Raw genomic sequence first — 15,859 nt, 5'->3', positions numbered from 1 at the left:
CCCCACCTTCATAGTCAGGCCCTCTGGGGGAGTGCACAGCAGGGAGGCAACTAATCTGCTCTTCAAGACTCTCCAAACACCACAGGCCAAGTGTTGGGGCAGTAGTGGCCTCTACAGGCAGGGCCAGCAGAACACAGTCCTCAAGGCAGAGCAGAGGTTTTGCTGTTTGCTTTTTCCTGCCCCGCCTTTTGCTTTGCCTCTTGCACCTGTCTGACTGTTTGCCCAAGGATTTGCCCTTCTGGAAGATGAGCGGGACCGAGCAGGTGAGGCAGGCAGGTGGCAATGCCCCTTGGCACCCAACTTTTCTGCAGATCCTGTGCTGCGTATGAACACATACCTTCCTGTGCTCCCTGACACTCTCCCAGCCAGTGCATGGCCTCGCCCGCGCAGAGCATGTGACTTCATATTGCCCAGGCCTGGCATGCCTGGCATGCCTGGACAGCAGTAGCGGCAGCAGCAACAGCTGGATTGTCAGCTAGGAGCAGGAGAGGCCCCCAGAGCCCTGTGCTGGGGCAGTGACCCCTGGATGCGGGGGTGAGGGGCAGTATCAATGGGACTTTTGTGTGCCTGGGACAGAGAAACACATGGCCAGAGCCAGGAGCCCTGTGCAGACACATCTGCTCCTTTTTGTCCTGGAATGGCCAGTCTGCAGGCCTGTACCCTTCCTCCTAGCAGGAGAGCTTGTCTTGGCTCAAGCCATCTTATCCCTGACCTTCCCTTCACCCCTTTTAGTTGAATCTACTTCAGCAGCTTGAACTTGAATTTCTTCTGTGCTGTTTTGCCCCCTTAAGGTCTACCCTTCCAGCATCCTCCCTGGCCTGATGGAGCTTATCCACTCTGGCTCCTTGAGACTGTGAACCGGACCCTCTAGGTCAAAGGGAACAGGTTAAATAAATAGTAACTAGATCCAAGGATGAGGAACCCCCTTTCTCCCTTAGCTGGCAGCCCAGGATGGGGCTTACATTAGCTGGGCAAGTAGCCAGGTGCCTCACTTCCTGTAGTTTTGCCTATGGCCAGCCTTACCGAGTGGTTTCCGTCCTGTAAGATAGGAACTCTAAGCACCGTCTTTGAGTTTCCATTCTGCTTTGCAGTCACCTTTAACAAAATCAGTGCTATGACCTGTAACCTCTGTATTACTAGATACCTGCCCATATGAGCCATGAGGACCAGCAGGCAGTCGCCAAGAGGCTGTTACCTCCCGAGAGTGGAGAGCTCTGTAAACCGAGGGAGGCTGGGAGAGCACATTCGCTCAGACTTGATAACAGCCTTTCCAGGTGGGCACAGCAGCAGTAGGTTGCCTGGTCGCATTCAGACTGGCCTGGGAGAGTTCACCACATGCTAAGGGTGAGAAGGCAGCCTGCCACAACAGCGATAACCTTTGGCTCCTAGCTGTGGGGATCCCAGGTGCCCAGGACTAAGCAGGATGGATGAGAAAGAGAGAGCTATTTCTCTGATTCCAGGATGGGCATGGGGATGGGGGAGTTGTGTCAGCATGCTGGTAACAAGCACAGTTGGCTAGCCTTGGGAGGCAGGACACTACAGAGACGCTCTGGGGACTTTCTTCCTATGCCCTGTCCTCCAGGGTGGAAGGAATGGCCACTAGTTACCATTTTCATGCACCTTGGTGCCAGGTGCCTTCCATCACGCCTCCCCATGAGCAGCCCTGTGGTCTGTGCCTCTTGGCATTCTCATCTACAGGAAAGGAAATGTCTGAATCGCTCTTTCACCAGCATCCCGCAGCTATTATTCCTCTTCTCTAGGCATGGGCCTCCAGGAGGCTGCACCTTGCCCATATCTGTTCAGTGACCAGGCCCAGTTGTAACTCACGCTGACTGACCCCAAGTCCCATGCGTGTGTTTCCCACTCTGCCCCTGCAGTCAAAAAAGCACTAATAAAATAAACACATTAATACATAATTAATCCTACCTCTGTCCCTCCGGCCTTTTCTCTCTGAGCACTTCCCAGACGTGATCTCATGCATCCTGTCAAAGCCCCAGAAGAACTATGAGGAGGCTCTGTGCAGATGATGGGGAAAGGCTGGCTCCTACGAACCACAGGGCCTCAAACCAGCTGTTACCCAACATTAGCTCCAGCACCAACCTATTGACCTCTCTCAGCTCTTAGCCTCCAAGGAAGAGGTTATTAGGGTGAAAACTCCTCCGAACCCTTCCTCTGGTCTCTTTGGGATTGTGCTGGGGTAAGCGGGAGGAAGAGAAGCTAAGGTGTACCCTATCACTCCATGTCAGGGTGTGTCTTGTGTGCATTCACAGGAATAATGGGGTGTGGCCGTTGTAACACTTCCTTGTAGCAAGCTGGCAGAGGGCAAGTGAGAGTCCCAGGGAAGGAGGTAGAATGGGTAAGCATCCTGAGAGCAGGCTTGACGCTCGGGCTCTTCCTTCTTTTCCCAGTGGCCAAGGATACAGTGACTGCTTCTGTCTTCATCATATGAAGAGGAGCCCAGGCTGAGAGCCTTGCCTGGATCACACGGACTCATAGGTGTTACGTTTGAATAGGCTTGTTCTGTCAGACTTCAAAAATGGAGGCCCTGTAGAGTTAGTAATTCCATTTACAATAGCCAAGGCATGGCAGGGTCCCTGAGAAAGGCAGCAGCAGGCTTGAGCTCCCTATCTCCCAAGGTCTTTGTTCTTGAAGCTAAGGCTGAAGACGGTGGAAACTGAGGGTGCCAGGGAAGAAGAGAACCCAGAGACAGTCTTCCCCAGGTCCTGTCCTTTGCTTACAGGCAGGCTACCATTGCATCCTTGTCAGGCCTGCCATTGGAAGAGGGCTTGATTGTCTTTGTCCTGAGGTCACAGGCCTCAGGACTCTTCTCTGAGTTCCTCCTTCCTTCTCTCCTAGATACCTAACAAAAGTGGCACAAGTCACACTGCCCAGGAAGATCTCAGGCTCAGATATGGGAGATGAGGGGGTGCCAGACTTATCACTGTTGGGGAGCCCCTCAGGCAACAGAACCTCACCACAAGCAGACCACTCAACCTTCCTTTCCTGCCACAAGCTTCTCCCATAGGATGAAGATACCGTATTATTCCTGCCCTGCCCAAAGCACACTTTCTGAGTGCCAGTATGAGCTCCTGTATAGTTCCTGCTGCAGAGCCAGTTGGGCTTGGGCTTTGGCGTCCTGGCAAAGAAAAAGCTCAAGACTGGCCATCAGAGCCCTGGGCTCAGCTCTACACTGGCTCCTGTACATCATCTCTCTATGTCTCTCAGAAATGGTTCTTCCTTCAGGCAGCAGAGCCTTGGTGAGCCCCTTCCATCTGCCAGGCCATTTTCTGGGTGCAGGGAGAACAGGAGAGGCCTTTTCCCCTTGGGAGCCACACCCCAGTAGGAGAGCCTGGAAAACTAGGTACACACAGTGCTGAGAGGGAAATGCAACAGACCTGTGTGATGGGAAGGACTATCTGAGACAGGGCAGGCAGGCCCAAGGGGAGGGCCCCTGAGCTAGGAACGGAATGACACAAGAGAGGCAGGCATTCAGGGATGGGGTTGGGGAATAAGTGAAGACGTAAGGGCAGGGTTGGAAGGACAGAGTAAAGGCTTGTGTTTAGGAAAGAGATGAGACAGCATGAGAGGAGGTGAATGTAGGCAGAGACAGGAGCAGCAGCCCTGCATGAGGGAGAGCGCTTTCTAGTGTGATGGACATTGTGAAATGAGTAGGAATAGGAGGAATATAGCCGAATAAAGGATGTATAGTTGAATGCTTAAGTTAGTTGATGGATGATGTATTAGGTAGGTGGGTAGATGGATAGATTCTTGAGTGAATGGATGGATGGATGAATGGATGGATGAATGGATGGATGCATGGATGGATGGGTGGGTGGATGGATGGATGGATGGATGGATGGATGGATGGATGGATGGATGGATGGATGGATGTTTGAGTGGATGGATGGATGTTTGAGTGGATGGATGGATGCTTGAGTGAATGGCTGGATGGGTGGATGGATGGATAGATGCTTGAGTGAATGGTTAGATGGGTGGGTAGATGGATGGGTGGGTGGGTGGATGGGTGGATGGATGCTTGAGTGTATGTATATATGCATGGATGAGTTAATGCATGGGTGAATGGGTAGATGCATGTATGTTTTAGTGAATGGATAATTGGGTGGATTGATTGGTGGATGGTTGACTTCAGATAGATCTGCTCTCCGTTCCCCTCCCTGTGTGGAGTTTACATTAGCTGAGTCTTTCTCCTGAGTTGAGCTTCCCTGCTTGGTTATTATCATGGTCAGGGCTGGGTGGCAAAAGTAAGGAATTGACCAGTCAGGGGAAATGTCTCAAACTCTGGGCATACTTTGGGAATGGAACCTCGTGACCACGCCTGAGTGGCACCTGCCATGAACATGTTCTGGCATACTTGTACAGAAATTCACCTGAATCAGGACTGGGCCGAACCAGAACTTTAGAAATATAGTGCTTTTGTGTGGGGCTAGGTAGCTGCAGGCCTGCAATTTAAAGGCACCCCTGCAGGACCTGCTGTCCATTGCCCAGCCTGGTGCCTGCCTATCCCTGTTTTCTGCACTGACTCTGAACCTGGAACATACATGTTCTTTTGCCTCACATCTGCCTCAGCTGAAGTCCCACAAGGCCCTGCCATGCTGTCCCACCAGTCTGCCCCTTCAGCCTCCTTTCTGCCCTGCCCTGCTGGCCTGGTCTTGGCCCCACCCTCTTTCCTGACATGCAGCCTGTGTAGAGGTGTGTGCTCTGTGCTTGTCCCTTCCTGCCCTCTCCTGTGGTCTCTCTGTCTTGCTTGACCCAGTTCCACCTCCATGTTCTCTGGGCAGCCACACTCAGATCTGTGTGAATATTAGCTTGGGTCCCCTTTTTCTTTCCCGACTGTAGGTGCCATGGGAAGCTGGCCCCACTTCATTCCATCTCAGCCTTTCTTTCTTGCCACATAGGTCCTTGGCGTGTGGTGGGCACTCTGATTGTCCAGTGGATAGAGGATGGCTATAAGAAAGAATCGTTTGGCCAGATCACATCTGTGTTCATACTGCCCTGGGCCTTCCCAGTCAGCTGTTCCTTGCCTTCTCTTGAAGCCTGCCCTGTCCAAGCTAGGAAACTTGGAACCAAACCCTACCCTGTGAGAATTGGTGTCATTACTCTTCCATGCCCGGGGACCACCTTCTTTTCTGGGCTTCTAAGAGTGAAGGTCTCCCTCAGAGGCAGGCTGCCAGGTAAGAGGAAGAAGCCTGTCTTAACAATGGCTAAACACTCCAAAGGTCCCTTACAGAGTGGAGGGTGTCCCAAAGAGGCTCTCAGGGTAATGACATGTCTGGAATCCAGTTTGAACCAAAACCCCAGAGAGAGACTGTGTGATCGAGAAGGTCAAGAAGATGGCTTAGGATCCAGTGACTTTGGAGCTTTCCACTCTGAGTGGGGCTCGAGAGAGCCCAAGGCCAGGGTGAGGCAGTGGTACAAGCGGCAGCAGATCTCAAGTGTCTCGTGTTCTTGGTACTGTCTCTTTGGTATCGCTTGGCCTGGTATCCTTAGTATCTAGCCTGTGAAGAGGGTCGGAGTCAAAGTACTGTTCTTTGGGGTTTGGGGTTTCCCATGGCTGGCTGAGGCATTGCTCGGGTCTTGCCCCTGCTTCAGGTAGGGAGCTGACTCTCCAGCTGCAAGGATGTTCTGGTCAGACAGGCTTCATCCGAAATGAGCAGGGAGGGGGCCCCAGGAGGCCTCCCAGCCCACGATTCTAGGTCATCGCCTGCAGCATCCAGAGAATGGAGAGGTATTTATAGCCGCCAGCGGCCACTGAGGGTGGAGAAGCCAGCACGAGTTATGACGCAGGCCCGACCCCCCCCCACTGCCATCCCCCACTCCAGAGCCTTCCTGGGATGTGCAGGAAAGGACTGTGCCTGCTGAGGAAGCAGGCTTTATCACATTGCCGCCCTGAGTCCTGGAGGAGATGAGGTACTAGTTTCGGCCTGACAGGAGCCTTAGCCTCTCTGGTCTCACCACGACCTTGTCTGGTCTGAAGACACCAGATTGGCATTCCATTAGCACCTTCCTGCCCTGCCAGTCCTTCCCGTACATTGCCACCTGCTCGCTCCTTTAAAGGTTTGCTCCCTCAAGATCGGGTCCACTGACCTCTCTCAGCCAGTAAGGGCCAGCACAGAGGTCTGCCTCATCCCTCCACAGTGGGCAGTGGCCCCAGGTTGACTGAAGCAGGGCCTGCCAAACCCCCACTACTGCCCTGCTCTGATCTTGCCAAGTGTCAGCAGAGGGCCCAGCTCCACCTTCTGATGCACCAAGGGAGTTGAACCACAGAAGTGACAGTGTGGCGGGGCTGGGCACCTGGCTATCAAGGGCAAGGCCTCTGGGAAGGAAGGTAACACCAGACAAGCTGGGCCCTGCCTCTGCCCAGCCTACTCCGAACAAAGTGGGCCGTGGGTTCTATCCAGGTCCCACATAGGCAGATTCGACTTGGAAGCATGCACCCTACTGCCCAGTGCCTCTTATTTTCAGCCTCCTGGTTGCTCAGAGTGCTGGGTCCTATCCCCCAGACCAGGACAGAAACAGGCCGAAGCCAAAGTTTTCTCCCTAAAAACTTGCCATGTAATAGAGAATGTGAAATTGACACATCAGAAATCTGCAGAAAGTGGGCCACAGGCTGACCCACCACCAGGGCTGGAGCTTGGGGACAGGCACCCAAACATCTCCAGACCCTCCACAGCAGAAGCACGTGAAGCAAGGGGGACAGGAGAGGACAAAGTCTCTGGCCAGGTGCAATTGGTAGGAACCATGGACAGAAGCAGGACCTGAAAGAACACAGGGAAGAGGTGGGCTATAGAGGAGGTGATCATGGCAGGATGCAGGGGTCTGGACTGTTGGTAGACAGCTTTAGAGCCAGTGCCTGAGAGCTTTAATTTTATTAAATTATGATCACTTTAAACAAACGAAAAATGTTATTGGTGTGTACGTGATGCGGGAGGGCAAGCATGCACTCCATAGCATTGCCATGGAGTCTGAGGACAGCCTTGTGGAGTTGGTTCTGCCTGTGAGTTCCAGCAAGCTCAGGTTATCAGGTTTGTGTGGCAAGTGCCTTTACCTGCTGAGCATCTCACTGGCTCCATGGTAGGCTTGCAAGGAAGAGGATGGTTCCTAAAGTGGTGTGTGTGTGTGTGTGTGTGTGTGTGTGTGTGTGTGTATGTTTAGTTCAAGCACCCTGTCAGTGTCAGAGCCTGCTCACTCTCTCTCTCCTTTCTTAATTTATTTATTTATTTTACATCCCGTCCACAACCTCCCCTCCCTCCTCTCCTCCCACTCCTTTCTCCCACCTCCCCCAGAGCCTGCTCTCAACATTCTACAACTTAGAATTGGCTTTGTCTCGCCACCCCCAGCCCACGAGGGAAGCCGCTGTCATCAGTGTCAGCCGTTTGCTGATGGGGAAATGGTTGTTGACTCATCGTAGGAAGTGGCTGGCCCCTGCATTGCACTCTGAAGTCTTCGCCCAGTGGATGGCTGAGAAACAGAGTCCCTAGGATCAGTGCCAGGCCCTAGGATCAGTGCCAGGCCCAGCCTGTGCTCCACCCAACAGTAGGGGCCTCCCAGGCACTACCCCTTCTTGGAAGCCTGTGTAGCTTGTGATGAGTCTAGCTCTGTCCTACTGAGAGGTAGGAGGGAAGAGGGAGAGAGAGGATGAAGGAAGCTGTGGCCTGAGGGGAAGAGTTTCCTCCCGGAGACCCTTCTTCCCTGCTAGCTCCAGCAAGGGGAGAGCCGTGTGCTATGGTCTTATGAGTCCAGGCAGAAGTAACAACCCCAAGGCTCTCCCTAAATGCCAGAATTGACCAGAGGGCTCCTCCATCTCATGGTTTTCAGACATTTTGGAGCACTTAGTTCAAAGCTTGGGGTGCATAGGGCAGCTGAAGCCTGCTCTAAGTGACATGGAGTGCCAGGCTCCAGAGACCTGCCGGCCATGGTCACCTCCCTTCATCTGGGGTTCCCTCAGTTGGTACTGGAAGAAGGAGAGACAATCAGATGACCGAGTGGGCCATAGCTTGTGCTGACGATGGTCCTGTATTCCACAGTTGGGGGTAGGGGTGGGTGTTGGCTCTTCAAGTCACCAGAGCTCTGTAGAGCAGCTCCCTGGGGAAGGAGCTCTGCTTGCTGTCATTTGATCCGGCTGGCTTTGAAGATGACTGGGGAGTGGCTGAAACCCCAGAGCCTGAGCCTCTGGCCTGTGCCCTAGATGGCTATATTACCCAGGAGGTGGTAGCCTTCTGAGGTACACACAGCTCATCTGGAGGCTTTCTCTCACCTTTGAACAGCATGCAGCCAAGCAGACCAGATCCAGGGACTGGCCTACTGCCTGAGGAGGTGGGGCTGAACATGGCTCAGGGTAGGCTGGGCCCAGGGGGTGGGGGTCCCCAGAGGGGAGGTGTCATGCTTGGTGTGCCCACTTAACACCTCATTAACGACCTCATTAGGGATCCCTTAAGGATGTAGAAGTGCTAATTCCTCTCTGAGGTGTCACCGGCACCAGAGACTGACAGTTTCCTCTGGAGGAAGTTCTGAGGAGCAGGGAATGGGGTACTGCTGAGATCTGGTGAACCTCCCTGCAGGGGGCCATCTGGGAAGCCAAGCGTGTGGCCTCAGCTTTGAAAGGGAAACTTTGTGGGAGGAGCAGTGTGGTGGGAGGAACACTGGGCTGGGCAGGGAGATGAGGGGATCTCTGTCCCCAGGGCATGTTGAGTTTGGGTGGGAAGAGGTCTGCAGTACGCCTGAAACTTGGTTGCACAGGCAGACAGGCATATAGCTTTCTTACAGGGTTGTGGATTTGGAGTGTTTTACAGTGTGGCCTTGGACAAGAGCTCAATAGTCCAAGCTGTCTGTAATAGAAAGATGGCATTCCCACCTCACTGACTTGTGAATTCAAGGAGTCAGTACCTTGGTGGTTTTCTCAAAGACGCCATCAAGCTTACCTGAGATCGCTCAAACAGGATTGCGACAGGTACAGGTCTGCCTGCCCCTGAGAATAGAGGGCAGCAGGCTTGGTGCAGAGGTAAAGGTGCTGTGCACGCTGGGGAAAACAGGTGAATGACCCAGCTCTGTGATGTCCTCACCTGCCCATCACAGCCCCTCCGAGAAGTGGGGACTGCATTGTCTCATTTTGTACACAAGGAAACTGAGGCTCAGAGAAGTGTTGAATCCAGACCAATAGAAGTTGCAGAGCCAAGATCCAGCACCACGTCAGCCCTGATGCAGATGTGATCGAGGAGGCAGAGGGAAGGTGGTACTGCTCTTGGAGCAGTCTGTGTGCTCGAAGGGGGAGTGGTCAGGAGATCCAGTGAGTGAGCTGCCTGCCAGCCTGCCTGCTGCCACCTGCCTGCCCCAGACCAGCAGCTCCCAGGGGAAGAATGCCACCTGAGGCCAGCATGGCTTGCCTGTTTATGTCCCTGCAGGCCACCTCTGCCCAGAGAACTAGAACGAGCTTGAGAGGCCTGTGGGGAGGAGAAGAAATGATCTCTGAGAACAAACTCAGAAACAAAGCCTGGCTTGCTCAGACCTAGGGGGATCTTCCACCTTCGGAAAACCCTGCTGCCCAGGACAGACTGTGGGAGGTCAGGTCCAGGCTGCCAAGGATAGGGTCCTGCCACTCTTTCTGGCCCTCCCTCCCTCATTCCTTAGCAGCCAACAGCCCTCCCAGAACAGCCAGCAGGAAGCAAAAGGCCCCAATTGATTCCTGGGGAGTTGGCTGGTGTCAGTGGCAGGGCCTGGTGGCAGATGGCAAATTCTTTTCATTGAAGAGTGGAAAATAATTAGCGTGAGAACTGGAAGTGGAGCCTGGTGATAAATGAAGTCTGGTGAGGGTTGGTGGGGAGGGGCCAGCAGGGCCAAGCAGAGGCTCTAGAGCCTTGTGCCTGACTCCAGTGTTTACTGAACTGAGTGACCTTGGTCAGGTTGTGTTAACCTCTCTGAGCCTTGGTTTCCTTATCTATAAAATGGGGAGAAAATGGCAGTTCGCAGTGTTTGGAGTATTAAAAAGGGATTCTGTGGCTGCTTGCTACCATATCTATCAACAGCAAACACTACATAATTCAAAATAAACATGCGACTGAGTAATTGTTGGGAGTATGTCATGTTCAGAACAGGTGGGTTGGTTCAACCTCACCCCCCATTCCTGTAAGTCCATGCTTGACCCCTAGGTGGCGCTTTTATAGGAAATGGTGTCTGGTCACCAGCCCATTGATGCTTTACCAGCAGAACAACAGCACTGACAGCCTGATTTTGACCCTTGCCGTGTTACTAACTTCGTGGCACCTCAGTTTCCCCATCTGTGAGATGGAAACAGGCAGACTAACCTGGAGGAGTGTAGTGAAGAGCCCTATAATGGTGAGGGGCAGAGGAAGTGAAACTTTGCCCTTCAAGGCCATGGGGTGGGGGTGAGGATGTGGCAAGTGTCTGTTAGTCTTAGACCCTGACTTTCCTCTCCTGGCCCAGCTGCCACAGGCATACTGTCTATGCCCCATGGGGCCAGGCATTTGAGGACCCCTCTGCTGTTGAAATTCTGCCCCGGCCCTGGGCAGACTCAGTTCTGCCTTCTGCTCCAGCACAGCTGATGTGTGAAAAGCAACAGCTTTCCGGCCCCTAACTTGGGTTGCACACGCCCGGGCACAGGCTGGTGGCGCACGCGGCCCTCCGCCCACGCGACTTTCTATCACCTCCTCTGCCACCATATCCCTTCCTGTGCTTTCAAAGGCCAGCCCCTTAGCCACCCTTCCCAGATAGGTTGCAGGCCTGGAAAGGAGAAAGACAGAGCAGACTCCTCAGGGATTCTGGAGTGGTGGCCCTGGTGTGTATGTGCCTGCGATGCCAGGCTGACAGACAACACAGGCTGCCGGGGTCCTCGCCATGGGATCTTCAGGACAAGGCTTTCAGTGTGTCTGTCCTTTGGTCCCTGGCAGTTCTAGGTTGTCAGTAGACCTGAGGGTTCTCCTGCAATGCCCACCTCAGGCCCATGGCAGCCCTGTAGGGTTGACACCTACCCATTGTCACTGCAGCCCTTCTTACCAAGGCAGGAACCACCTAGCACTGTTCAGATGGTTGCAGGAGGCGCCACTGAGCTATCTAGGGGGCACTGGCTGGCAAGCAGAGTGGGTATAAGCCGAGAAGGGGCTGCTGTTTACTTCCTGACCAGGACATAGCTGTTCCTGGCAGCCTCGGCAATATGGTGGTGGTTTGGGGTGATGCCACCAGGCCTTGTATGGATATTGAAGCCTTAACCCCCAAGACTTTCATTTGAGCCCAGGCAATAACAGCAGTAAATTAAAAAAGTTAACTGCAGGGCCTGTCTGGGTCAGGCTGGGTTTGAGGGGGCTACAGCCCCATAAAGGAGTGGTCACTGAGGCCTCTGCAGAAAGTAGCAAACTTGGGGCATATGGGGGACACGTCAGGAAGGGAATGTGGGACTGTGAGGGGTTGGAGAGGCTCCCTAACTAGAAGGTTCCTGCCCCCCAAGGGCAAACTGTGTGCACCTGAACCCTTTTGGCCTAGAAGCAGAGAAAGTCCCCAGGTTTGATCTGTAATACCACATAAAACCAAGGGTGGGACACATTACCTGTAATTCCAGCACCCTGGAGGCAGAGGCAGGAGAATCAGAAATTCAAATACAGGGTCTAAATACAGGTTTTGAGACCAGCTTGAGATATAGAGACCCAATAATTAATAATAATAATAATAATAATAATAATAATAATAATAATAATAATAAATAGTAATAAATCAACGGAGAAGACAACATGCGCATTTAAGAAAGTAGTTTGCATTTTTAGAAAGAGGAACTTGCAGAATGTTCAATATTTAACCCAGAGGCCTAAATCATCACCTGGAAAATTGGGTCATGGTAAGGGAGAGGGCAGAGGAAGAGACCCCTTAGGGCTACAACTTAAGTCATTCCATGCACACGAAGGGTTCTCTTGGCTTCCCTTCACACCTTCCGGGGTCCTGTACCCCTTCACACCTTCCTGGGTCCTGTACCCCTTCACACCTTCCTGGGTCCTGGTACCCCTCCACCCACCTGGGTCCTGGTACCCCTTTGCCCCGCCTGGGTCCTGGTACCCCTTCACACCCGCCTGGGTCCTGGTACCCCTTCACACCCACCTGGGTCCTGGTACCCCTTCACACCCACCTGGGTCCTGGTACCCTTTCACACCTTTCTGGGTCCTGTACCCCTTCACACCTGCCTGGGTCCTTGTACTCCTTCATACCTTCCTGGGTCCTGTACTCCTTCACACCTGCCTGGGTCCTGGTACATCTTCACACCCACCTGTGTCCTAGTACATCTTCACACCTGCCTGGGTCCTAGTACCCCCTTCACACCTGCCAAGGCAGGGGCAACAGAACTCCTGCTGGAGAGGGTGTGGCTGCCTTGGAAGTCCTCAGGACCTGGGAGGCAGAGTCCTGACCCCACCACAGTTTAGTCATTAGAGGGCACTTGGGGTGGAGAGGGGGAGACTGAGGAGGTACTCTGTAGCTGCCCCAGGCCAGGAAGTGGCCAGGCCCTCCCCCTCCTAAGACATTTCCTCCAGATGAAATCACAGCCCAGCAGGGAACAGGCCCCCATTGTGATGGGCTGGGGTCTCCAGAGAAAGGACTCCTTTCAGGCCCATAAAAATAGAAGCCTTAGGATTTATGAATCTGTACAGGGATGCCCCCTGCTTCCCCCATCCTGTGACCTGGTGGTGACCAGCTGAAGATTCTACTGCCTGGCCTGGAGGGCAGCTGGGCTGCCAGGGGTTCACACGCACTCCCTCGGCCCCTCCATGCCCACTGGTGTGCTCTGGTATTTGTCCAGCGTTGTGAGGGCTCTGCAGATCTTCTCTCTTGGGATCCTGCCTGGAACTTTAAGAGGGAAGCATAATCGGCATTTCACAGATGAGGAAATTGAGGTACAACTAGTAAGTTACACAGTTGGGTGGTAGTTGCTGGGCCTATAGCTCCTGGACCTCGACTCCCACCTACTGAATCTAGGACCTTGTTAGGTTAGCTGCCTGAGGCAGAAGCTGGAGGGGATCTTGGAGGGGTAAAGACCCCCAAGCTAGTAACAGGACATGTGTGGGGCCAGCCCCTCAAAACTCTACCGTGTGGTAGAAAGGCCCTGGTTCTGACCACAACTGTTAGCCACAGCATGGTCACCTCCTCGCCCCCAGAGCAGAGGCTGCTCTTGCCCTATTATTCCTATCACTGATGGTCCTGCAGTCATGGCTATAAGATCTGGGGCCAGTCTTGGCTCACTTCTCTAATCTGGGAGCTAGAGAGAACACTGCAGGGCAGGGAAGGCCAATTCAGCGATGTTAAATACCTGGTTAACTACAGTGGCAGCCTTTCTAGACTCCTTGAGGAAGGTGGGAGAAAGGAGGTACCCAGTGTGACTGAGAAAGGGTCATATTCTGCTTGAGGAGATATACTGGGTTGTTACCAGGGGCAGGACAGATAGCAGTCTGCAGGGGCAGGGCCCTCCCTGACCAACCTCTGTAGGCAAGCATGGCACTGCCTCTCCCTTGGCCTGATGAGGGTACAATGCAGGGCCTCAGAAGGTGGTGACTTGGTACCAGCCGCACCTCACTAGGTTCATTGAGAGTGTGTGTGTGTGTGGGGGGGATATCCCACCTTCAGCTTCCCACTCTGTGAGCCACCTGCAGACAGGGAGGGAACAGGTACACCAGCTGTTGGCAGCTCTTATGTCCCAGCCTTGCTACCACCCATGATGCCTCAGCTCCCTCCCATCTCATTCCTCCAAGCTCTAAGCCCTGTCCTGGACTACTTGTCCCAGATTTCGCTCCAGTCCTGGTTCCCTGTCCACAGTGGACCTCCCCATACCTGAGCCACCCAGCGGCAGCTGCATCTTCTTCCCTCCCCATCCTTCTCCTGCTTCCCACAATCGGCTTGACTCCTCCTTGAGAATGGGATGATGTCACTTCCTGAGGGGGGAGTAGGCACGACCCCAGCAGGCTAGCCCAGCCTACTGCTCAGGCAGCAGCCAGCTCTGCTTCTGGGCTCCCTCCTGGGAGCTTGCAGTGGCTGCTCCTGGAAGATAAGCCCAGCAGTGGAGCCTGGCCCAACGTGACATGCTGCCCAGCCACCTGGCCCCATGTCCCCTTGTTCACTGTCAGGGCTATGGTCACTGTTCTCAGAAGGCTTGCCTGGTCCCTTCCCTGGTGAGTCCGATCTCTGCATACATACATTTTCCTTGGAGCTGTCATTAGGAAAAGGAGGACCTGCTGCCCGCCCTGGACCAGGTGCCATGTAAGCTTCTGCTGGCTTTGCGGGGTAGCTGCCCTCTAGCAGTGTGCCCAGCCCTCTAGGGTAGGAGTTCCTCTCCGCATAGGGCAGCCACTACCCTGGAGCAAGCCTGGGTCTCTGCTCAGACCAGTGTTCCACTTTTTTCTCCCAGTTTCAAAGGAGGCCCCCAGCTCCTGGCCACCACTCCGGGGCTCACTGGTGACTGGTTTGTATCCAGCTACTTGAGAGAAATAGGCACCAAGCAGTGAGAGCATTCAAGCTAGCAGTGAGTGTGTTAGAACGGCTGCTATCCTCCCAGTGAGGGGCAGATGTCCACAGTCTAAACCCTGGCTTCCACAACAGCCCCTCCTGCCCAGAACCATGGCAGTGTGACAGTGGCTCAGAGTTTTGTCAGAGGGGTGCAAAACAAAGTGAAACCAAGTCAAACCACACTCAGCAGCTCAGTGGGCTCCAGCAAACAAGAAGCCAAAGACCTCACTGTGCAAAGGCTTACCAAGATCTACTGTATGCTGGGCATCGTCACCCTTGGTGTTCGTTAGTCCCAGCCGCCACCACTCACATACTCCTCTCGTGCCTTCAGCATTCCTCCCGCTCTATGGGGCTCTGTGCTAAGGGTCGCTTGTTCTTGATTTTGGAAGCTTTGGCCCAGAACTGTGAGTACTGGTCAGAGTTTCTTGTGGAAAGACAGTGAGGGCTCCAGGGATTGAGTCTTCCATCGACCCCATGTAGGGGGAAAGAGAGAATGAATTTAGGGTCTTTTTGTTGCTTTTTTGAGATGGAGACTGACCTCAAAATCATGCTTCTCCTGCCTTAATCTCCCAAGTGCTGGGATTTTAGGCCGGCCAAACAGGACCTAGGTCTTCAGTGGAGCTGCGTAGTTACTATGGGAATGATGTTAGGCAGTGGCAATCTGGTGGTGGGCAGGAGTGACCTCAGGGGTCACTGCTGAGATTGGTGTCCTATTGCTAAGGCTTTTATTTGTTATGAGGCTTGAGAGGGCAGGGGGGCAGCTTCTTTATCTCTGGTGTCTGGAGGCCCATGAGGCATGGATGGGGATTGGTGCCAACACCCAAGATGCCTGTGTTGCTGACTACACCTGGTAGGAGCCCAAACAGCTCCAGAGTTCTCTTCTTGCTTTCAGGAGGTGAGCACCAGGCCCGCTGAACCTCCCAGAGCTGCCAGCCATGCCCGGGATCGTGGTGTTCCGGAGGCGCTGGTCTGTGGGCAGCGATGACCTCGTCCTGCCAGCCATCTTCCTCTTCCTCCTGCATACCACCTGGTGAGTCTCAAAGCTGAGGCCACGGTCCTGGGTTTGAGGAGAAAAGTATGGAGGGAAGCTTTCTGACTACCTGTTCCTCTATGCCAGGCCCAAACCTGACTGCCCTGCTCCCAGGCACTCCTCTAGGTTTGCCCACAGGAGTCAGGACCCCTCCAGGCCAGCAATCCTCCTGACTTTGGCAGTGGGCATAGTAGCTGCCACCACCTCCCCATGATGACAACAGGGCACCTCAGAGGCACCCAAAGCTAGGTGGACAATGCTTTTTTCTCTTTTCTTTCTTTTTTTTTTTTTAATTTTTTGAGGGAGGATTTCTCTGTAGCT

General features: G+C 53.7%; 1 protein-coding gene across 1 annotated transcript in view; it reads left to right on the top strand.

The window, feature by feature from the left end:
- Nucleotides 1-15,859, top strand: part of Dagla (diacylglycerol lipase alpha) — a 58,413-nt gene that overhangs the window by 18,106 nt on the left and 24,448 nt on the right. Inside the window, exon 2 of the mRNA XM_005369630.3 lies at nt 15,401-15,538. Within this exon, the coding sequence (XP_005369687.1) occupies nt 15,444-15,538 (95 nt within the window). The 5' untranslated portion in view covers nt 15,401-15,443. The remainder of the gene's footprint in view (nt 1-15,400; nt 15,539-15,859) is intronic.

Source organism: Microtus ochrogaster, unplaced genomic scaffold (genome assembly GCF_000317375.1).
Source record: "Microtus ochrogaster isolate Prairie Vole_2 unplaced genomic scaffold, MicOch1.0 UNK56, whole genome shotgun sequence".
Classification (NCBI taxonomy): domain Eukaryota; kingdom Metazoa; phylum Chordata; class Mammalia; order Rodentia; family Cricetidae; genus Microtus; species Microtus ochrogaster.
This window is presented reverse-complemented; position numbering and strand designations above follow the sequence as displayed.